Source organism: Pelobates fuscus, chromosome 3 (assembly GCF_036172605.1).
Source record: "Pelobates fuscus isolate aPelFus1 chromosome 3, aPelFus1.pri, whole genome shotgun sequence".
Taxonomy (NCBI): Eukaryota; Metazoa; Chordata; class Amphibia; order Anura; family Pelobatidae; genus Pelobates; species Pelobates fuscus.
Genome location: NC_086319.1, coordinates 143,874,397 through 143,899,223, shown reverse-complemented (window position 1 = coordinate 143,899,223; position 24,827 = coordinate 143,874,397). Strand labels below are relative to the sequence as shown.

The window sequence follows — 24,827 nt, the reverse complement described above, 5'->3', positions numbered from 1 at the left end:
GCATGATGTTTGCCTAAAAAACAAAAACAGTCTGCTGACATCATCAGAAGTGGTAGCCTGATCCAATCACAGTGCTTCCCCATAGGATTGGCTGAAAATACAGTGTTTACATGAGAAAGGCTGCAGGGAGCTATAGTTCTCACATGAACAACCTCATTAAGCTGAAGTTGTTCAGGTGACTATAGTGTTCCTTTAAAGGTCAATTTAAAGAACAGGAGATAAAAACCTCTAAAGTTATGTAACATATGATTCAAAATTAAACCATGTTTTTTTTCATGCAGGTTGTATTACTCACAACCAGGGGAGGTGCAGCTAGGGCTGCATAAACATAAACACAATCATTTAACCCCTTAAAAAAACAGATAATTGAGCAGCTAGGCTGCAAGGGCATGCTCTATACACAAAAACTGCTTTTAGTAAAGTTACATTGATGGCTATAGTGTGCCTTTAAGCCAGCTCTTTAGTAGTGCTGTCTCTGCAGACAGTATACTTTAATTATTTACTTTAATCATATCCTTAATGAATATTAAAAATACAATCTGCTGAAATAAGAATAAACTTTATTTAAAAATATTGCCTTTATTAGATAAATATCACTTTAAACTTATAGCCTAATGCTATGTGAAAAAAGTTACATTTCTCCTCATGATTTTTTTTTTTTTTTTTTACGGAGCAGATTGAATATTAGAGACCACTTGCACTCTGGTTCTCTCCATCCTTATCTTGTGGAATGTTTTTTTTCTTAACCCAGATGTATGCAAATTGGTATGAAGATCCTAAGCAGCATGAGAGTAGATTGAACACTAAATCTAAGTCACATCTTCTATAGACAATTTCCAACAGGACTTGCAGTTCACTGCACATTAAGTGCAAATGATCACATAAACTGAATCAACATGGAGTACAGATTGCTTTATGAATTAAATTCTATTTTTATTTTAATATTATTTTAAACAGCTTACTAGTGATGTCGCGAACATAGAATTTTCGGTTCGCGAACGGCGGACGCGAACGTCCGCAAATGTTCGCGAACCGGCGAACCGTGCGAACCGCCATAGCCTTCAATAGGCAGGCGAATTTTAAAACCCACAATAGTGGTTGAAGGGGGGGGGGAGGAGACCTACTCTCCTTCCCCCCCCGGACTCCACCCCTGGGTTAGGGTGGGGGCCATAATGATAATGAGGGGGGGGACCTACTGTCCTCCGCCCCCGGCCCCCACCCCTGTGCGGCGGGTGGGGGCCATAATGATAATGAGGGGGGGGGCTACTGTCCCCCCCCCCGGCCCCCACCCCTGGGCGACGGGTGGGGGCCATAAAGATAATGAGGGGGGGACCTACTGTCCTCCCCCTCTCCGGCCCCCACCCCTGTGCGGCGGGTGGGGGCCCTAAAAATAACAATAAGGGGGGGACCTATTGTCCCCCCCGGCCCCCACCCCTGAGCGGTGGGTGGGGGCCCTAAAATTAACAATAAGGGGGGGACCTATTGTCCCCCCCCCGGCCCCCACCCCTGAGCGGTGGGTGGGGGCCCTAAAATTAACAATAAGGGGGGGACCTATTGTCCCCCCCCGGCCCCCACCCCTGAGCGATGGGTGGGGGCCCTAAAATTAACAATAAGGGGGGGACCTATTGTCCCCCCCGGCCCCCACCCCTGAGCGGTGGGTGGGGGCCCTAAATACAAAGGGAGGGGGGGGTGCCCCTGTTAACCCTTCCCCCCCAAAAAAAAAGATCTACCTACCTACCCCCCTCACCCTAAAAATAATGAGGGGGGGGACCTTTAACTAAAACCCTGTAAAAAAAAAATAGATAAAAACAACTTACCATTTGATGTTTTCTTTCTTCTACAATCTTATTTTTTCAGCCCCAAAAAAGGCCAAAAAAAAAACCATAATAACCGACGCAATTAAAAAAAACAAAAAAAAAAACGACCGCACAAAAAAATAATCCATCTTCACCCATGGAGGGCTCCGCCCAGACTGAGCTCTGCAGGGCGGGGGAAGGCTTATAAAGCCTTGCCACGCCCTGCAATTAGGCTAAGAACACTCTGATTGGCTGGTTTAAGCCAATCAGAGTGCTCTTTGTCATTTTACACAGCGTGGGAAAATTCCAAAGAACCTTCCCACGCGTGTAAAATTACACAGAGCACTGTTATTGGATGGCTTGAAATCCATCCAATCACAGTGCTCTGTGTCATTTTACACAGCGTGGGAAAATTGATCTTTCACACGCTGTGAAAAATGACACAGAGCACTGTGATTGGATGGCTTGAAATCCATCCAATCACAGTGCTCTGTGTCATTTTACACAGCGTGGGAAAATTGATCTTTCCCACGCTGTGTAAAATGACACAGAGCACTGTGATTGGATGGATTTCAAGCCATCCAATAACAGTGCTCTGTGTCATTTTACACGCGTGGGAAAGTTCTTTTGAGGTAGGTAGATCTTTTTTTTTGGGTTTGGGGAAGGGTTAACAAGGGCACCCCCCTTTGTATTTAGGGCCCCCACCCACCGCTCAGGGGTGGGGGCTGGGGGGGACAATAGGTCCCCCCCTTATTGTTAAGTTTAGGGCCCCCACCCACCGCTCAGGGGTGGGGGCCGGGGGGGACAATAGGTCCCCCCCTTATTGTTAATTTTAGGGCCCCCACCCACCGCTCAGGGGTGGGGGCTGGGGGGGGACAATAGGTCCCCCCTAATTGTTATTTTTAGGGCCCCCACCCACTGCTCAGGGGTGGGGGCCGGGGGGGGACAATAGGTCCCCCCCTAATTGTTATTTGTAGGGCCCCCACCCGCCGCTCAGGGGTGGGGGCCGGGGGGGACAATAGGTCCCCCCCTAATTATTTATAGGGCCCCCACCCGCTGCTCAGGGGTGGGGGCCGGGGGGGACAATAGGTCCCCCCCTTATTGTTAATTTTAGGGCCCCCACCCACCGCTCAGAGGTGGGGGCCGGGGGGGGACAATAGGTCCCCCCTAATTGTTATTTTTAGGGCCCCCACCCGCCGCTCAGGGGTGGGGGCCAGGGGGGGACAATAGGTCCCCCCCTAATTGTTATTTGTAGGGCCCCCACACGCCGCTCAGGGGTGGGGGCCGGGGGGGACAATAGGTCCCCCCTTATTGTTCATTTTAGGGCCCCCACCCGCCGCTCAGGGGTGGGGGCCGGGGGGACAATAGGTCCCCCTCTTATTGTAATTTTTAGGTCCCCCACCCCGTTTTTTTTTTTTTTAACAGTGAGCAGCCACAGGCTGCTCACTGTTTAATAGACATGCCCCTACTCGCGGTATTGCGAGTAGGGGCACAATTTACTAATACTAAGTAATTTTTACTTAGTATTAGTAAATTAATAGGGGGCGGACCGAACATCGCATATGTTCGCCCACCGTGGCGAACGCGAACACGCTAAGTTCGCCGGGAACTATTCGCCGGCGAACAGTTCGGTACATCACTACAGCTTACTAGACTAAGATGCAGCAAAACTATTTTACAAAGATGGTATTAGTATTTTATTTTTAGAACAACTTAAAATCAGACCTTTCATGAAACAAAAACTGCCATTTTAAAAGTTCAGATTCCGCATTTGATTACATTCAGTTTTTTTTAGCTAAACCTCTAAATCTTACAAAGAAAACAAATGCAACCATATTTAACACCTTCACCTACCTCAGTGTGTAAAGAACTCTACCATCATTCCATATCCTCAGCATTCGATTAGGTGTTGTTATCCAGTGTGCATCTGCTTTTTTGGAGTTACGAAAAAATGTGTCTGGTATCCAGATCTTGCCAACCATGTTACTATTTAGCCGAAGTACTTTTATGGTGCTATTAAATTTGAGACGTCTGTCATACCAGGTTTGAGCAAAAAATATGTCAATAGTATATTCCTATAATGACAAAAAAAAGTAGCAGATTGAAACAAAAAAAAAGAAGAAAATAAAAACTTAAAAGCAAAACAATAGGTAATTTGACTGAATTAAGTCCAGCAACATAATTTGGGGAAATATATAAAAGTCACATTTTAATTAGATTTAATTTCTTTCCTACCAACTCCGAATATAGGCTAACTAACTTTTTACTGTATGTTGAAAATGTGATATATTTTTTTTTTATTTTTTTTTATTGAAGGTTTTTCAAAAGTATAAATCAAGTACATAGTTGCTTCATAGAATATACAAACAAGAGGTCAGTCAGTGGGTTACAAGATAAACAATTGTATTCTAAGGGTGCACTGTAATAGCAGCTGTTTCCATGTACTAGTTAACATTTTGACATAGCAGGTTTACAGTATTTCCTTCAGGTAAGTTTATGGTAATAACTTAAATTAACTCAACAAAGGTATATACACAAACAAATATACAGGCAAACCACGGTAGTTCGGATTTATTATCATCCGTGTATTCCGTTCCTGTCGTGTCCATATAGGTCACTGTTCATGTGCCCACGGGCTCTCATGTCCTCCCAGTTCTCCCTGAACCCTCTCCTCCTCCCCTGTGTATCTGTCTCTCATACCATGTCTCCCAGACCTTCCAGACGTCTCTAAACCTTTCTGAGGCTTTAGCGGTGTCTGTGGACATTCTCTCATATACATAAAATTGTTGTACTTTGTCTGTCAGTTGTTGAGTGGCTGGGCAGCTAGTTGTTTTCCAATTTAATGCTATTAGATTTCTAGCAGCCATTAGAACTATTGTTATCAGTTGTAAGTGGTTTTGTTGTGTTGTTTTGGGGAACAGCAGGAGTAAGCAAGTCACTACATTCATGGGGAAATCTCTAATCCCGAGATCAGTCAGTAGGTTCTGAACATCTCCCCAGAGAGGTTGTATCCCCTTACATTGCCACCAGATATGTGGCAGGGTTCCGTCTTCCACTCCACATCTCCAACACTTGGGTGAGACGTCTGGGTAAATTCTGTGTAATCTAACGGGAGTCATATACCACCTATAAAGTAGTTTGCGATGTGCTTCAATATGTGAGTAACACTTGGTCCATTTTTTGATCCCATTTAGGGCCAGTATCCACCCTTCATCTGTTATGGTTGTCCCTCCCTCCGATTCCCAGTGTTGTTTGCACGTCAGTGGTTTTTGTGGTGCTAATTCAAGCCATGCCTTATAGCAAAGTGAGAGAGCCTTAGGTTTCATCGGGGCTGTCCAGCACCTGTGGTGTATAAGTCGTGCTGTGACTGCGTTTATAGGCATGGTGGGTGGCGTGGCCTTGACGTGTGTGTTTATTGTGTTTTTTAGTTGTAGGTAGGGGAAGATATCTCGCTCCGGAACCCTCCACTTAATTTGTATGTCCGGGAAACTCATGATTGTTTGTTCTTTACACAATTGTTGGATATGGTGTATACCTAAGCGTGACCATATGGTTAGTGGGATCGTGGGATTCACTGCATGAAGTGCAGTTAGGGGAGCTTCAGGGTGAAAGTGTTTCTTCCAGCCAAGGGAAGACATAAAGGCGTCCCACACTCTGATCGTTGCAGTTGTGGTAGGATATAGGTTCCTTTTAGGGCCTCTCAGTGCGCTCGGCGTCCACAAGTAATTAAGTATGGAGGTGTGCCTAAGTTGGTCTTGTTCCATATCTACCCACTGTGTTACTCCCTGTTGGGCGTGTAGGTGTATGCTCGTTGCTAGAATGGAGGCTTTGTAGTAGAGTCCAATGTTGGGTAGGCCTATACCTCCCATCTTTGTTGTCTGTTGTAAGAGACCTAGGGGCAGCCTGGGTTTCTTCCCTCCCCAGATGTAGGAGTTGCATATGGCTTGTAAGGATTTATAGATTGCGGATGGGATATCTATCGTAAGCATGCGAAATATATACAGTAACCTTGGTAATAGCATCATCTTATATGCGTTCACTCGGCCTAACCAGGACAATTTTGCATTCTTCCATTTATGTATCTCTGTGGTGCACAGATGTATGAGGGGTTTGTAATTAAGTTTCACTATGTTACTAATAGGAGTGGCGATCTTAACCCCTAGATATGTTATGGACGTTGTTCTCCAGTCAAATTCAAAGGAGGTTTTAAGGGTCGCTACGGTTGGTCCTGGCAAGTTTATCGGTAGGGCTTGTGTTTTTTCTGTGTTTAGGCGGTAGTACGAGACTTTGCCGTAGTCCGTCAATAATGTTAGCAGAGGAGGTAGGGACCACTCCGGGTTCGAAAGTGCCACAAAGATGTCGTCCGTGAACATCGCCAGACAATAGTCCTTGTCCCCCAGTGCGACACCGGTTATGGTCTGGTGTTGCCTTATTTTCCAAGCCAAGGGCTCTAGGGAGAGGATGTATAACAGGGGGGACAGAGGGCACCCCTGGCGCGTCCCATTCGTAATGTGAAAAGTTCGCGATAGGAAGCCTCCATGGGAGACCCTAGCACTGGGTTTTGCGTACAGTGCTAATATGCCTCTGATGACCTCTTCAGGAAATCGATATTTGCTTAGCACCTGTGTTAAATAATTGCCAGTTTAGTCTATCGAAGGCCTTTTCGGCGTCCAGCGCCAGAAAAAGACCTCCGAGTCGTTCTCTCTCCATCCCCGCCACTATGTTTAACACCTTCCTCGAATTATCAGAGCCTTGTCGGCCTCTCACAAATCCCGACTGGTCATTGTGCACTAGTTTATGCAGCAGTGGTGCCAATCTTTCACTGAACAGTTTCGCATAAATTTTGGCATCACTGTTGAGTAGTGAAATGGGCCTGAAAATAGTTTTACCCGGTTTGGGGAGTGTGGAGACATGTGCTAATGTAACTTCTTCTGGCATTGCTCCTTCTTTCATGCAGTGGTTGAACAGTGCATGGAGAGGTTGGGTTAGGGTGGTGAGGAAGGTACGGTAGTATTTATTAGGGAGGCCATCAGGTCCCGGTGACTTGTGTAGTGGGAGTGTGGAGATCGCCATGGTGATCACCTCTATTGTAAAGGGTTTGTTAAGCTGGTCTGCGTCTGTATCAGACAAAGTAGTCCGACGTCCGACTCCTGATAGGAAGGTGTTGATCTCTGCTTTAGAGGGGCTGGCCGTCTGTGGGTCATCTTTTAAATTAAATAGCTTTTCATAATAATGGGCAAATTCATCTACTATCCCTTGTGGGTCTAAAATAGTGGTACCCTTCGAACTTTTGATGGAGGCAATCTTAGAGTTAGTAGTTCTCTGTTTCAATTGAGCGGCCAGTCGTGCTCCCGCTTTGTTGCCTGCAGCAAAAAAAACCTGCGTGTGAGGAATGTCGTTTTGGCTAGTTCCAGATCTCGCAGCTGCGATTGTAAGAGCAGTAATTTAGTATGGGTGGCCGCTGTGGGAGAGTGTTTGTTAGCATGGGTTATAGAGGCTAATTCGGACAGTATGGCCGTGTATGTCTCTAATCGCTTCTTCTTGGCGTAGCTGGCATGCTTAATGAAGCACCCCCTTATGAAGGCTTTGTGTGCTAACCAAATTTGGGGTAGAGGGGAGTCCGGAGTTTTGTTCTCCTTAAAGTAAAACTGCAGGTCCTGTGTTATTTGGTTAACAATGTCAGGGTCTGAAAGCAGTTGTTCATTGAGTCTCCAACTACCCCTTCCTGCGTTGGGGAATTGTTCTCTGAGTTGTAACGTGATAGGGGCATGGTCCAACCATGTGATGAGGCCTATGTCTGTGTGTTCAACTTTCGTGAGGGAGGAAGTGCAGATTAAAAATCTATCAATTCTCGAGTAGCTGTGATGTGCTGCTGTGTGGCATGTATAGTCCCTCTCTGTGGGATGGGTAACTCGCCATGGGTCTACGAGATTGTGTGATGTTAGTTTATTGCATATTAGTGTGGTTAGTTTGGACCTGCTCTTTCGTGTTTGCGCGGTCAGGTTTAGACCTCCTGAGGAGTCTAGGTCGCTGTCTAATAAAAAGTTTGTGTCACCCCCAATGATCACTTCCCCCAGTGTATGTGCAGACATCAATCCTAGCAGTACATCGGCAAAGTCGCATTGGTTAACATTAGGCCCATATACATTAATCAAGGTATAGACATTGTTATTCAGGGAACATTGCAATATGAGGTACCTGCCCTTTTTATCCCCTATTTTGCGTATTAAGGAGAAGGCTACTTCCCTGCTGGATGGATACTCCTCTTTTTTTAGCGGAATAGCATGAATGATAATCTATGGGGTACTGTGGGGAATTAAATTTCGGCCTGTTGCCCCACTTGAAGTGCGTTTCTTGGAAGAACATTACGTGGGCACCTAACGATTTTGCCTCGCGTAAGGCTAGGCGGCGTTTGTGGGGGAATTTAACCCTTTAGCATTTAGGGAGCATATTTTAAGTACCATCTTGTAAGTGGTCTAGTTTGTGGTCTCTCGGAGGCGGGTGAGCGCCCCCCCTACATTAGTTTCCATGTTGGTAGGTATTGTAGAACTAACATGGTGGTGCCAGGAGGTGATGAGGACAAGGGACATACTGTCCGTGGGGCCTGTCATATAAAGAAAAAAAAAGGATAAAATAATATAATAACTGATCCAATATTCAACTATGTACAATATCCCGTTCACTGCTCCCCTGTGGTGCAGTGTCAAAAATAACGGTTCCTTTTGTGGCTCCGACTCGATAGCCACTTTGGGGGTGGGTATTGGAATCGGCAGCAAGGTTTTAACAGTAACAATTATGATAGTAATTCTTAAGGGTCTTAGTATCACCCTCAACGGGTGCAAATAGGCTTGTCGCCCGGCAAGATACATCAAAAGAAGGGAATTTGTGTGAGTATAGTCTATGCATACGACCTGTCCCTCATGAGCACCGTGTAGTCAGCGCTCGAGTAGGGGTTCTGGTCTCATTAAGTTTGTCCTTGCGTGTTCGCGGAACGATGTTGTTTCTTCCAGTCGTTGTGGAGTTTGATTGCAGATCTGCCCTCTATAGTTGGTAAGGGGACATCTGGTATAGGAATGTTCCACTCCAGCAGTTGTCGCTTGCCAGATTCAGGGTCGAGAATCGGGTTATCTACACCATTGCGCTTTACCAGCAATTTGGTCGGGAAGCCCCACTTGTACTGTACATCCGCTGCTCTCAGTGCCGCTGTGATGTGAGTAAACGAGCGCCTTTTTATCATGGTCGCGGTGGAAAGGTCGATGAATAGCTTGACTTGGGAAAATTGGCCTGGGAGCTGACCTTGGCGTCTAGACGCTTGAATTATGCGATCTTTCACCGTGAAATAGTGTACACGTGTTATAACGTCTCTTGGCACCGTGGTTGGTAGGTGTTTAGGTTTTGGGAGACGATGAGTTCGGTCTAGCAGCATCAGTTTCAGCCAATGCTGGGATGTACACTTTAAATATTTCTCGTACATATTGGGTCAGATCTTGGGAGCCGATTGATTCCGGTATTCCCCGGATTCTAATATTGTTGCGGCAGTCCCTGTCTTCGTGGTCTGCCACCTTTGCTTCCAGGCTTTGCACTCTCTCAAATAGGGCTGTGTGTGCGTCTGTTAGGCCATTGTGAGCATCTATGATTTCATCTGCCCTCTCTTCCAGATGTGCTGTTCTTTCACCTAAAGCTTGGATGTCAGCCCTGATATCTGTAGCAATTTGCATCAAGTCTGATTTGAAGGAATTTTTTTAATCTAAGAGCATGTTATGCAATGAGGCGTTTGTGACAGGGGCTTGCATGCTGTCTATAGTGTGTGTAGACTCACCCACTTCCGTGCATGAGGCTGGGGACCGAGGCCGGCCGGCGCCATTTTGTCCGTCCGTCCCACTCTTCGGCGACGGTGCCACGTGCATTTGAAGGGTCTTCTGTTTGAATTTCTTGGCGACTTTGGTGGACATTGTGCTGGGGAGGTATGTCTCCGTTTTAATCACCCTTGCCGGTATTTGAATGCTGTTTATTCACGCTGGATGCACCCGTCGGCGGGAGAGCTCCGAGATCAGGCGACCGCTCTCATTCACCGCTAAGCCACGCCCCCCGAAAATGTGATATTTTTAATTATAGGCTAATATTACACAGTCTCGATATAATGGATATAATATAATCTTTAAAAGGATTATCTTCTACATATTATTGTACGAATAAATGACAATTTAAATAATTACCTTTTTAGTTATCCTTGAAACACAAGCTATATACTCTTATATGTTCAGCTCCATTTACTAAAGCTCAATGCATTCGACAAGTGGGGAGAAAGATGGAATTACTTTTGCTAAGGCATACCTTTGTTAACAGTGGAATCTAACATAATCCTGGTTTTATATATATTTTTTCTATGTATTATTTTTATTAATTTTACAAAGAAAGACAGTATATAATAAATCATTCAGAAGACTATATATAATAATTGAAACAGGACAATTGGTTGTTCCCTAGATCTCACCACAGGGTTATTACAATCCACATCCTAAATTTGAGTATATAGTCCAAGGTCCCCAAATAAATGTATATTTTTGATAACTATTATCTATGGATCATGTATGTTCCTCAAGTTGTCTAATCTGTTCAATTGAGCTCAGCCAGTCTAGAAGTGACAGAGGCCGAGACTGCTTCCAGTCTAGTGTTGAGGTATGTTTATGGTTCAGGAAATAAACATTTACTTATTTAACTATGGCATCTCCTCTCTCACCTTTTAAGAAAAAATAAAATCAGAGATGTGGTGGTTTATAAGTGAGAAAATTGAGTCTGAGTATGGCAATATATAGAGTTGAGGTGCTTAATTGTGTGGAAAGGGTTTTGTAATAAAAGGCTGCAAAACCATCAAGACCTGAAATTTTGAAATAACTCTCAATGGCTTGGAGTAATCCCGCAAATGAAAACGGTTTGTCAAGTGCTGTGGTCACTTGCAGTTGTGGTAGAATTGCTGTTGCTGCTTTGGCAAAATTGCAGTGTGTATGTGTTTATGCAGATAATAAATACTCTTCTGTAGGGTTAGCAAAGTCTCCTATTACATAGTAAGATTTATAATATTGCTGAAAAGCCATGGTAGTATACTTTGCACAGTATTAGAGAGCCCCTAAAGGTGGGTAATCATTTCTTACATAGTGCTTTAGCCAATAATTTGCCACATTGGTTGCCTTGAGAATAAAAACAAACTGTTGTGCTTGGAATCTTTAGCTTCATGTCCAATAAATGTTTTAGCTCCATTTGGCGCAGGACCAACTGTTTACAGTCTGAGTCTTTAAATCTTATCGGGTTTCTCCAGGGCAGAAATCTCATTTAACAAATATGTTACCCAGGCCTGATGGATTTTTAAGGTGAGAGTCTATTCTCCCCATAATACTCATTATTAAAACTTCCACTGTGTTAAGGATGAAATATCAGGTGTATTGTCTTCTTGAAATATGATGTTATATAAGAGGTGAGGGAAGCTTTAATTTGTTTTCATTAAATAAAGTATGATTAAAGAGACACTATAGTCACCAAAACAACTTTATCTTTTTCATATATATTTTTCTTTGTTAAATTAAATTGTGTACAAAAGGACAAAACAAAGATCAAGGCATACTTTAACACATTGGTACATAATAAGATATTAGGCCCTAATTTGTTAATTACCAATATTAGAATTCTCCATTTAGGTACTAATTTAGGTACTAATACACTAAAAAAAGCCTTACAACATAAACTCATAAAACCATGGGAGCAAGGGGAACTCTTTCCAATATCATAAAACAACCAACTTCAAGAGGATTGACTAAAACTCTTGAGTCTTTTATCCAATATATATTATATTTAGCTGAATTTATCATAAACATGTTACATATATGAAGTTCAATTTTGCTTTTGTGTAGAAACTGAGCTTTTTCATCCCAGTCTGGAGCGGAAGGTTTTTTCCAATATCTGGCTAATTTGGAAACATTAAGTATATGAGTAGTTAGTGTTCTGTCACCTTTGATCATCAGTGACTATTTAGTTTGAGATAAGTAATCTTCAATGTAGTCTTTGTTATTTTTTAATTGTTTATAATTTTTTCCCAGAATTATTGTACCTTTATACCCCCTATGAACAATCATATGTGGTTATAATTTGCTTTAGAAAAGCTGCACATCCAACAAGAGGAATCATGTGTTGGATATTTTTTTCCAATCCAATGTTCCAATGTTGAGACAATGAACTGAAGATGTTTATTAAAAGATTTGACCAGATCTGGTTTTGTTAAAGTAAGGTGTAAATACCTCTCCCATTTTCTCCCATCTCTCTTAAGTGATGTAAAGATTGAATAAAATGTCTGGCTTTGTAAATCATTCCTTTATCTGACTTTTGTGCAAGGAGCTTAATTTAAGATTTATTCAGTAAGTGTTGTCTTGGTGGTGTTTAATATTGTTACTTGCAATTTTTAAAGGCGCACTATAGGGTCAGGAACACAAACATGTATTCCTGACCCTACAGTGTTAAAAACACTATTTACAATGCCAATTGGATTATTTTATATACTGGGGAAAAAATTTCAGGGGAATCAAATGAAACATAAAAATCAATTTTGGCAATATGTAAGCTTTACATACTTATCAATTATGTAATTTTTGTCTGTAGTAGATTTAATGGCACCCCGGGTATAGAAGGGGTTAAACGCCATCTGAGATGTTCCCTTCCCAAATACAAAGGCAGCTACCAACACTCCAATCAGCCGAACCAGCAATCATACAAAATCCATACACTAAATAGCCGAACAGGAAACCCATATGAATAATCCCCCCAAGTACGAGACAGGAAATCTGATTTTAATGTGGGCTACCTGCCCGGTATTTATGCAGGTCTTCCACCAGGTGAACACTCCCCTAGGGGACCTGATGTAAAACCTGGTGGAAAACTGTGACAAAGATAATACAGTAGCCAATGGGAACAGTTTGGCTATAAACATTCCCTTTTAGGTGTGGTGGACCCTCCTCTCTATTCGGGAGATAATTGGGAAGTAATTCAATTATCTCCAAGGATAGAGCAAAATCTCCATTTTGTACATGCTAATAAAAATGCATAAAAATACATATCTTTAAAACTCACGAACCAAATTCCCACATTCAACAAATCCCCAGATAGCCTGGATCTGAGCGCACAATATTACCGAATAGCGCTCAGATACCATACACACAGTTCAATCAACATGAGGCCAAAGTCTTTCAAACAGTCTTTCGTTATTCGAATGGGCTCCATAAGATGGCTATCTGGGGTGGCTTTGTTAATAAGAAAATGTACCGAACGGACGGTGTTCATATGAATGGGAAAACAGATTAATGGAGGTCAGCGGCTTTCAGCGGTGTTAGTGTGAAAATAGTAGCCATTTATAGTTCCGTTGGGCGTTCGGATGTTCAAGATGGCTGATACCTCGTGTTCGTTCATACGAACAATGACCACGGGGAAGTGTCTGCGGTTAACCACAACATTTTAATGAGGCCAAAAATTTAACAAGCAGCACACTTCCCCGCTGGGTGGCCGGCCGTTTGGCAAATAGTTCAGTGAAACAGGGAATTAACTTAGGGCCCGTACGGACAGGGAAGTGCATGAACAAACAGACGAAGGAGCATAAAATAACAGTAATTCCAAGACAGAGGGATCTGTCACATGACTCCCTCCTTGTGGGACACACCGGCAGACCCGGCTTGATCTTTTTCGGGTCAACTTGGGGATGTCCGGAATTATGAAGCCGGAGTGTCATCTGTTTGCTGTGACAACCCATCGGCATTGCCATTTTGCTTACCGGGTGTGTAGCTGATAGTAAAGTTATAAAGTTGCAGGGCTAAGCTCCACCGCAGCAACCTGCCATTGTCTTCTCGACCCGGTTAAGCCAGACCAATGGGTTGTGGTCAGTGACTAATAAAAATTCCTGTCCATATAGGTAGGGGGTTAGTTTTTTCAGTGCCCAAACCAGGACCAAACACTCCTTCTCCACTGCCGCATAACTCACTTCGCGGGGTAATAGCTTCCTGCTCAGGTATGCGACAGGGTGTTCTCCTACATCCTCTCTGACTTGGCTAAGCACAGCCCCCATCCAAACATGGAAGCATCTGTGTGGACAAGAAAACGTTTGTTAGGTACTGGGGCAGCCAAGACAGGGGCATTAACAAGGGCTTGTTTGAGGGACTGGAACTCGGCTTCACAAGCTGGAGACCACAGGACCTGCCTAGGTAGGTTTTTCTTAGCCAGGTCAGTCAGGGGCTTTGCTATGGTACTGTAGTCAGGGACAAAGCGTCTGTAGTAACCTGCAGTCCCCAGGAAGGCCAGCACCTGGGTGTTAGTGTGGGGTGTGGGCCAGTTAGCTACCGCCTCTACCTTGGCCGGCTCTGGTCGCTGGTTCCCACATCCCAGGTACTGCACCTCAGCCATACCTACATGGCACTTATCTGGCTTCCGAATCTTGTCCAGCACTACCCCTACATGAACCACGTGTTCTTCCTAAGATTCACTGTGGATCACAATGTCATCCAGGTATGCACAGGCCAAGTCCTGGAAGCCATCGAGGAGCCTATCCACCATACATTGGAAGGTAGCCAGGGCATTTTTCGGCCACCCTGGGCATCGGGTAGGCATATGTGGTGGTCCCTTCATTGAGCTGCCTGTAGTCCACGCAGAATCGGGTGGTTCCATCTTTCTTAGGCACCAGGACTACAGGTGAGGCCCAGGGGCTGTCCGAGTGCTCAATGACTCCTAACTTAATCATCTCCTGTATCTCCTTCCGCTTCAGGGATATGGTAGGGTTGCTGTCTGAGGGGTGCTTGTCCCGGGGTCTCTACTTTGTGTACAGCTAGGGTCGTATAGCCCGGTTCTTGGGAGAAAGTCGCCTTTTTCTCTTACAGAAGCCGCTTTGCCTGTTCCTTCTCCATGTGGCTCAACTGGTTCCCTAGCTGTACAAGACTAGTAAGGTCAGTCTGGGGGTCGCTCTCTAATAAGTCAGGGAGGGGTAATCTCTCAGAGTCGTCTGCAGCAGGGGTACACACTGCAGCGACATCCTCCTGTCTCTCCTGATACTCCTTCAGCATGTTCACATGAAAGGATCGCTGGATCATTTAATCTGTACAGCTGGCAATAGTGTAGGTAGTATTGCATAGCTGGGCTGATACGTTATACAGGCCTTCACAGGTTTGAGCACTAAGACCTTCTGCCCAACCTGGAAGGTACGCTGTCGGGCACCCCGATCGTACCACCTCTTCTGTCTCCCCTGGGCCCCCTGGAGGTTCTCTCTTACCATCAGAGACAGTTGCTCCATGCGGTCCCTGAGTTCCAGAACATATGGCACTATGGGGGTCCCTTCCTGTTCTGTCTCTCCCTCCCAGTGTTCTCTAATGAGATCTAGGAGTCCACGGACCCTTCTCCCATAGAGCAACTCGAAGGGAGAGATCCCAGTAGATTCCAAACAACAGGTGAGGCAGGAATCTATCCCAGTCTCTGCAAGCATCAGTGAAGGTCCTCAGCATTTGCTTTAGGGTGCCATTAAAACGTTCACAGAGACCGTTAGTCTGGGGGTGGTAAGGGGAGCTCAGCAAGGGCTTAATCTGGCACACCTTCCACAACTGCTGGGTGAGTACAGCGGTAAACTGGGTTCCTTGGTCAGAGAAGATCTCCTTAGGGAACCCCACTCTAGTAAAAATGTTAACCAGGGCATCGGCTACTGTCTCTGCTTCAATATTAGACAGTGCTACTTCCTCTGGGTAACGTGTGGCATAGTCCACCACGGTGAGAATGTACTTCTTCTCGGATGGACTCGGTCTAGCTAAAGGACCCACAATGTCAATGGCTACACGGTAGAAGGGCTCCCCGATAATGGGCATAGACATAAGTCTAGCTTTAGGGTGGTCCCCCTGCTTCTCTACCCATTGACATGTGTCACAAGTCCTGCAATACTGTTGCACGTCCCAATTAAAACTGGGCCAGAAGAAATTCTGGGTAATCCTATGAGCCGTGCGGCGAATTCCTAGATGCCCTGCGAAGGGAACATCATGTCCAATTTGCTAAATCTCCAGCTGGTATTTCTTGGGCATCATGAGCTGTCGCTTGTGTGAAGGTACCTTACCTCTCATACAGTTCCCCGTCTACTCCCCTCGCCTGGGTGTCAGCCTTGGCCCTATTTTTCTGTAGGGACGGATCCTCCCGGATTTCCCTCCCAAATGCCTCTCAGGTATCCCAGTCTAAGGGGGCCTGATCTAGAGTACATGTCGGGGTAGAAGGTGTTAGCTGGGTCTCAGCAGCAGGTGGGCCAGTTCCGGCAGCACGGGTCTGGGCACGGGTAGTCACTGGGTTAGTTTCTGCAGTGCCCATCGGAGCGTACGCTGAAACAAGTGGGGCCAAATCGTTCCCCAATGATACATCCGCTGGCAGGTCTTTCATTACCCCCACATTCACATGTCCCTAACCAACCCCCCAATCCAGGTGTACCCAGGCAACGGGGAGTCAAAATACAGTGCCTTCCGCTACCCTCACGGCTACGGTCTCTCCGGTGTGCTGACTCTCTGGGATCAAGTTATTTTGTAGTAGGGTCATGGTGGCGCCAGTATCTCTCAAGCCATTGGCTACCTTCCCATTGACCCGGACAGTCTGCCTGTGTTGCTGACGATTATCCCGGTTAGCTGCTTGGACTGGGTTAGCCTCATGTAGGATGCCCCAATGTTCTATCATCTCAACGCAGTGGGCAGCAGGTATTGATGTGCAGGGCGCCCCGATCGCTGGCTTCCTCCAGGACTGAGACTGCCTGGCTGGGTTTAACGGGCAATCCTGTTTTTGGTGCCCAACCTGATCACATCCATAACACAGCATAGGTTGGGAATAGCTCCTGGCGCTAAACCTGGGCAGCTGTGAGTAATTGGCAGCCAGTAGTGCACGATAGGGTTGTGGTGGAGTGGTAGAAGGAGGTGCCAGTGGTAGAGAATCCACAAGGGCTGCTGGCTTGACTACTGGCTTATCTAGCTTGCGAGCATCTGTGTATTCATCTGCCAGTTGAGCCGCTTCGGGTAGGGTGAGGGGTTTCCGGTCATGGACCCACTCTCTGACCCCTGTGGTCAGCTTGTCGTAGAAGTGCTCCAGTAAGAACAGCTGCAGCACTTCTTCCCCGGATAACGCCTGGCATCCAGTGACCCAGTGGGCTGGCATACGGTGTAAGCGGCATGCCCACTCGTTGTAAGAATCTCCATCTTGTTTGGTAGTGTCACGGAATCGCCTACGGTATACATCTGGTTTGACAGCATACCGGGCTAGCAGGGCTTCTTATACCAGTCCATAATCCGCAATGTCCTAGTCTGGGATGTCCCGAAATGCTTCACTTGTCCAACCGGACAGTTTTTCCAGACAAAATGGTGCAGGGCACATTGCCGTTCGAAGTTGGCAAGGTACCCATCAATTTCTCTATCCGCTTCCAAGAACTGTTTAAATGCATCAAAATGAACCTTTCTTTTATCATTTGTTGCTATTGGCACTTCGGTTGCTGCGGCACCTCTTTGTTGTAGATGTGACAGGTTTGCATCCACAGCTGCTATAACCCTGTCTATAATCTCTGCTGTAGGGTTAGGTCCATAATGCGCCAATCTGATGGCAACAGCCCGATCAAAACTTGCCTTTTCGAGTGTCCTGTCTATTAAGCAGGGTCTTTCGACCAGTTCTGCTATAATATCCCTTTTCTTACGGTTGCTGGCTGTTTGGCCCCGGTTTTCCAGTAAGTATTTAAGGGTAGAGCGCTTTAGCCGTTCATACTGTGTTTCTGTAGAGCGAAGCAGGATCAGGAACAAGAGCTCTTACAAGAGCTCAGTAGCTAAGGGAGTATGAAGAGCATAGCAAACCCTATAGTGATTATAGCTGTCCCCTACAAACATGAGTCAAGGCTGCAAGTTAGAGGGTCAAGTCATTCTGTTTTATTGGCAACAAAAGAACATTATTTTAAGCAGGATCCCCTTAGAAAGGACCACCCACAGGGTGTTACAAAACAACCAATCACACACGTACATTACAGAAAACACTCCCAGCAATTACACACAAAATCCTCCCCTCTGTCTGTGATATAATTATGTTACACAATGGTTTAACATAATTATCACAGACAGTAAAAGTACAGTTTTTACACCATATTCATAACTTCTAAAATATACATCACATTCACATAAAAATTATATATTCACAATCAATCCATTCAGGGGAACAACATATCAAGAAAATGGCATGAATCAGACCAGGGGTTCAGAAGTTAGTAAAGTATATTTTGAGGCCTGGCTGGCAGCATGGCTATCTGGCCCAAACCGGTTTTACAGAGCCCTCTATCCTGGAGACAATGAGGAAAATAATCCAATTATATCCAGGGATAGAGGCAGACTCCATTAACCACATGATTACAGTAAAACACTAAAATACAATAAAATACATAATGTTACATTTGTCACATAACATATATACATGTAACCCATCCCCATATAGCTTGGATCTGAGCGCTCAATATATCCAAACAGCACTCAGATCCCACAAATACAGTCAAATCGCCATACACACTAGGTCCATAGTAATGGGGCAGAAGGCTGGCAATTAGGCTTCTCCATAACACAGGGAAGCAGGGCAATTTGTCAAATAAAATAACAGTTACAAATAGCAGTTTGTAACACATAACATACCCCCAAAAATGTTACATGATAGCTCTGATCTGGGTGAACAACATATCCCAAAATTACCCAGATCAGAGCAGGGGTTCAAAAGTTTCATGGAAGTTTATTTTTGACCGGCTGCAAGCATGGCTTCATGCCCAAAATAGTTCCAGGGAATTAGGGCCAGCGGTCGGTCTCTTTGTGGAGTACAAAATGACTCGCATTACATGAATGGAGAATTTTAAAGTGTATTGGGCAAGGTACATATATTTATATATTAAGAACAGCATCAGCAATATTGCGCAATTGTTTGTGCTTTCATTCCCCCCTGCAGGACAAGATATTTTGTTCTGATAATAGGGGTGGGTCGCCTAAACGGACCCAGAAGTGATACACACCAGAGCTGGGTCTATAGCTCTCTGTTTGTGAGTTTAAATGTTAGTATATTAATCTCTGTAAAATCATACACAGTCTATACTATGTCTGATTATCTTTTATAGATATCAACACATTTTTTCTGGCATTCAAGGGAATACCCCTCAATTTCCCAAAGGTGAATAATTATACAATCTCCATAATACATAAGCGCTTCATTCTTTTTACTGTATAATTTTGTTTGTGATTTTAGAAGGTATCGCATGAATGCATAGCAGCTGGTTTTTTAATATCTATATAAATTGACAAATTAGATAAGTGATAAATGAGCGCTGGTCCTTATCCAATTTCTTGTTTTGCATAAGGAAGAATTAAATGGAGCCTTTAAATTATAGATATATACAGCTAAGTCAGCAAATAAAAAAAATAAAAGATAACATATACAAAAAATAACATAGTTACACATATGAATTAGTGTTAGTTTCCAATATAGTAACAGAGGACACCATGTCTCGAAGGGAAACAAAAAAAGTTTGTAAGGCACCACACTATTGACATAGTAGGGCAATAAGATCAATAGACAGCTTTGTGGCCTGGCGAGTCGCAAGTACATGCTTAGTGTTATAGCAGAGTAGGCACCTGCTTTCCCCACATTGCAGGTGCCTACTCTGCTAAAACTTACCCACCGGGGAGGAGGGCCAGCGAGGGAGCTCAGTGTTCCTACTCCTCACTGCTCCCTTGCACGCGCCGTCTGTAGTGAAGCTGGGCACCGGAATATGACGCCATACCCAGCATCACTATACCGCGTGAGGGAGAAGTGAGGAGTAGATAGAAGGGCCCCAAAGAGATGCCCCACATCGGCTCCAAAAGGTAGGGAGCAATAAAGAAAAGTATGTGTGTGCAAGAATGTATGAGAGGGGATATGATAACTTTATACAAATATATTCGGGGCCAGTACAAACCTTTGAATAACGAAATGTATCCCTGCCCTTGTTGGTGGGTCCAACTGATGGAACTCCTCAACACTGGCAGAGATTCACCTAGTTTGGACACTCCATAAGTGTCCTGGGGCTTAACCCCTAAATAGAGAATAGTGAAAGAAATTACTTAGACCGTCTGGATACCAAATCCGGAGGCCTATAGTAAGTACTGGAGTAGGAAAGATGGGATTACCAAATTAATTAATGATAGGACCGTAAAGAGTCTTTAGCAAAAATAACAAAATAAGTGGTCAAATACCCGAATTGGGTAAAAAATCTCGCCACAATGGCTCACCTCAAACTATCTTGGTCAATGGGGTACTTCATAGATTTGTCTTAAGAGAGCTACAGATATTAGACTTTAATCATGGAAGGTCAATTCTGATAGCTACAGACAGCAGATAAGCTTAGCTCCAAGTTGCTAAGTAACATATTGACTAGAAACACTGGTCTTTAGGCTGGGAGCAGACTTAGTTGTAACGCTCTATAGGCCACAGCTAGCGTCTGTGGATATGTCTAAATAGAGCCAACAGGATTAAACAGTAGTCTTGCAAATAATCAACAGTACACATATAAGGGCTAGATAACTGTAATGAGACCTGCTTGTACTATCTAAGACTCTCAGTATATCTGACCCATATTATGTGAAAAAAAACGGGGAGAAATTGGAACAGCTTGCAGGACTGTAGTACTAAGTCTAAGAGAATATAGTTAAAGGGACTCTATAGTCACCATATAAAAGCAAGAAAGACAGGTCCCCCAGCCTTCCTTCTTGCTTTTATATGAACTTTCATTCATTAAAAAAAATTTTTCGGTGTTTTTATATTAAAAACTTACCTCCGTTCCAGCGCCGAGCTCCCCGCTAGGCCGCGCCCCCTTTTTCGTCAAAATGACGAAATCGCGGGGCCCAATGGGACGGCTTCGCGCTGCACCAATCGCGTTCTTCATAGAGCGGCATTGAATGCCGCCCTATGAAGAACCTGAGCGCTTTACCGCGCATGTGCGCGGAATGCGCGTTCGCGAGCTGAGCTGTCTGACTGACAGCTCAGCTCGCTTTCTAAAATTATCAATAAGGGGGGGACCTACTGTCCCCCCCCGGCCCCCACCCCTGTGCGGCGGGTGGGGGCCCTAAAATTATCAATGAGGGGGGGGCCTACTGCCCCCCCCGGCCCCCACCCCTGAGCGGCGGGTGGGGGCCCTAAAATTATCAATAAGGGGGGGGACCTACTTATAAAGCCTTGCCCCGCCCTGCAATTAGGCTAAGGACACTCTGATTGGTGGGTTTAAGCCAATCACAGTGCTCTGTGTCATTTTACAAGCGTGGGAAAATTCCAAAGAACTTTCCCACGCTTGTAAAATGACAAAGAGCACTCTGATTGGCTTAAACCCACCAATCAGAGTGTTCTTAGCCTAATTGCAGGGCGGGGCAAGGCTTTATAAGCCTTCCCCCGACCTGCGGAGCTCAGTCTGCGCGGAGCCCTCCATGGGTGAAGATGGATTATTTTTTTTTTGCGCTCGTTTTTTTTTTGTTTTTGCGTCGGTTATTATGGATTTTTATTTGCCCTTTTTTGGGCTGAAGAAAGAAGATTTTAGAAGAAAGAAAACATCGAATGGTAAGTTTTTTTTATCTCTTTTTTTTTTTTTTTTTTACAGGTTTTTAGTTAATGTCCCCCCCCTCATTATTTTTAGGGTGAGGGGGATAGGTAGGGAGATAATTTTTTTTTTTGGGGGGGGGAGGGTTAACTAGGGTCCCCCCCCCTTTGTATTTAGGGCCCCCACCCACCGCTCAGGGGTGGGGGCCGGGGGGGACAGTAGGTCCCCCCTTATTGATAATTTTAGGGCCCCCACCCGCCGCACAGGGGTGGGGGCCGGGGGGGACAGTAGGTCCCCCCCCCCTTATTGATCATTTTAGGGCCCCCACCCACCGCTCAGGGGTGGGGGCCGGGGGGGACAATAGGTCCCCCCCTTATTGATCATTTTAGGGCCCCCACCCGCCGCACAGGGGTGGGGGCCGGGGGGGGGGACAGTAGGTACCCCCCTCATTGATAATTTTAGGGCCCCCACCCGCCGCACAGGGGTGGGGGCCGGGGGGGGACAGTAGGTACCCCCCCTTATCGATAATTTTAGGGCCCCCACCCACCGCTCAGGGGTGGGGTTGGGGGGGGACAATAGGTCCCCCCCTTATTGATAATTTTAGGGCCCCCACCCGCTGCACAGGGGTGGGGGCCGGGGGGGGACAGTAGGTCCCCCCCCTTATCGATAATTTTAGGGCCCCCACCCACCACTCAGGGGTGGGGGCCGGGGGGGGACAATAGGTCCCCCCCTTATTGATAATTTTAGGGCCCCCACCCGCCGCACAGCGGTGGGGGCCGGGGGGGGAGGGAGAGTAGGTCTCCCCCCCCCCCTTCAACCACTATTGTGGACAGTAAGCGTCCCTGTGGGTTCGGGCTTCAGCTGTCAGCTGAAGCTGAAGCTGAAGCTGTCAGCTGAAGCCACGCCCACAGCAGTGCTGACAGGCTATCAGCACACAAAGCGCGTTCACAGTGCTTTGTGTGCTGATAGCCCGTCTGATGCATTCACCCAGAATGCATCGGACGAGAGGCCTTTTTAGGGCCTCTGAACTCGGAAGTCCCTCTGGTGGCCGTCTGATTGACTGCAACAAGAGGTGTTCCAAGCTTCCAATGTAAACACTGCATTTTCTCAGAAAATACAGTGCTTACAAGAAAAAGGCTCCGGGTAGCTGTAGCACTCACCTGAACAACCTCATTAAGCTGAAGTTGTTCAGGTGACTATAGTGTCCCTTTAACTGCTCCCAGGCAACATGTCCAGTGTGATGAGGTGAAAAATAAAGAAAGTGAAAATTAAAGTGATCTAATGTGTAGAACCATACTTAGATTGTTGGTTACCTACACATAGTGACAGTGCCCTAGTGAAAAGATAAGTGAAAGGAAAGAGAAACCCGGCGCGTGTTTCGGTGCTTTCTGTAACGCACCTTCGTCAGACGGTCTAAGTAAATTCTTTCACTATCCAGTACAAACCTTTACCTGGAAATCTATTCACAAACAGGGCTATACACAGGTCACACATTTAGGCTGGAAGAAAGGAGATTTCATCTAAGGCAAAGAAAAGGTTTTTATACAGTAAGAGCAATAAGGATATGGAATTCTCTGCCTGAAGAGGTGGTTTTGTCAGAGACACTACAGATATTTAAACTGCAATTGGATAAATACTTACAAAAACATAACATACAGGGATATAATTTCTAATTAGTGGGGTAACAGCTGCTGGATCCAAGGAGACATCTGACTGCTATTTTGGGGTCAAGAAGGAATTTTTTCCCAGTTTGTGGCAAAATTGGAAGCGCTTCAGACTAGGTTTTTTGCCTTCTTTTGGATCAACAGCAACAACATATGTGAGGAAGGCTGAACTTGATGGACACAAGTCTCTTTTCAGCTATGTAACTATGTTACTATGTAATGTGAGTGTCTGTCAGTGTCTGTGTGTGTGTCTGGCAGTGTCTGTGTGTGTCTGGCAGTGAGTGTGTGTGTGTGTCTGGCAGTGAGTGTGTCTGGCAGTGAGTGTGTCTGGCAGTGTGTGTGTGTGTTGGTCAGTGTTGCATTGGCTGTGACTGGACAGTGGAGTACCTGGAGGTGCATGGAGGCACGCAATACCACGTCACATTCCGACGTGACATCAATGTGCACCACCTTCACAGGGTTTCAAGAAGTAGCAGGAGGATCAGATTTGGCACAGGGTGTGGACGGCGCCATTTGGGGTATACCAGAGGCCGGACTCCGGGGTCGCATACTGGCAGCGGCAATGTGAGTGGAGTCTGCTTGTTGGCTAGAGGGGGGTGCTGGGATTTAGTATATGGGGGGACTGGGTTTTAGTAGAGGAGGAGGACTAGGATTTAGTATATGGGGGGACTGGGATTTAGTAGAGGGGGATGCTGTTTTTTTTTTATTCTGTAATTTTCAAAATAAACCTATGTTTCTATGAAAAAATATTTTTTTTTGTGGCCCACGTAAACTTAAACCTTGTTTATGTGGCCGGTGCTAGACTTTGTGTTTGACATGCTTGATGTACATCAAACCTACTTGTAGGAATGATAACAGTAAAATAATTAGTGGAATGACTATACCAGTTATTGGGGACAAGGGCAAATGAGAATATACTATACAGTTACAAGATGGTGATGTCAAGTGTACACTTACCTGCTCCCAGCTCCTGCACCGTCTGCTGACTAAGGAGGCAGGGTGTTGAGGGGTCCATGATGCTCATCAGGATGTGCTGGACCAGATCATACATGGGATGTCCATACTCTATCCACAGAAGTGTAATTCCCAAAGAGAAGTGGGACATCTAATAGGGTCTCGGGAATCTCTGAGAGGTGGGGCTAAGGCCTGCACCGTGATTTTTGGATTTTCTGCCCCCCCCCCTTGTGTCCTACTTCCTGACAGATTCACATGATACCAGGGGCAATATATATGTCATATGGGTAAGATGCAGAATAACGGGAATGATTAGAAAGTTCAAAGTCCGTTCCAGGATCGTAATCAAAGATGTAATATTGGTCCTATGCATATAGATAGATAGGCAAATCCTAGAAACACAGTCAGGGCACAAAAGATAGTTTTTTATAGCATGAAATAAATACCAAATTGCAGATTAGCACACACTATCTAAGTGCACAGAATGACTGGTCAACTTGTTAAGGTCATTCTGTGCTTTAAAAAAAGAGTGCCTATTCAGGCAACATGCCCTGTCTCCATGGCCTCCTTCCACTGCCCGCAGGAGCTCTAATTGGGGTCGTGACTTTGGTAGCTAAAAATGCAGCAATCAGGGTGCAGGCCTAAGCCAAACCTCTCAGAGATGTCCAGGACACTGCCAGACGTCCCACTCCTCCCTGCCCCAGATGGAGAGGGACCATGTCACCATGAGTCCCCTGGAAAACTGACACCGTGTTGGTGTCACAGACTACCATGCCCTGCCTTTTAGTTGGCAGGCATTGC

General features: G+C 45.4%; 1 protein-coding gene across 2 annotated transcripts in view; it reads right to left on the bottom strand.

The window, feature by feature from the left end:
• GABRG2 (gamma-aminobutyric acid type A receptor subunit gamma2) overlaps positions 1-24,827 on the bottom strand; it is a 384,270-nt gene that overhangs the window by 277,009 nt on the left and 82,434 nt on the right. For both annotated transcript variants that reach the window (XM_063447499.1, XM_063447500.1), the window contains exon 4: positions 3,651-3,871. In XM_063447499.1, coding sequence (XP_063303569.1) covers positions 3,651-3,871 — 221 coding nt within the window. The remainder of the gene's footprint in view (positions 1-3,650; positions 3,872-24,827) is intronic.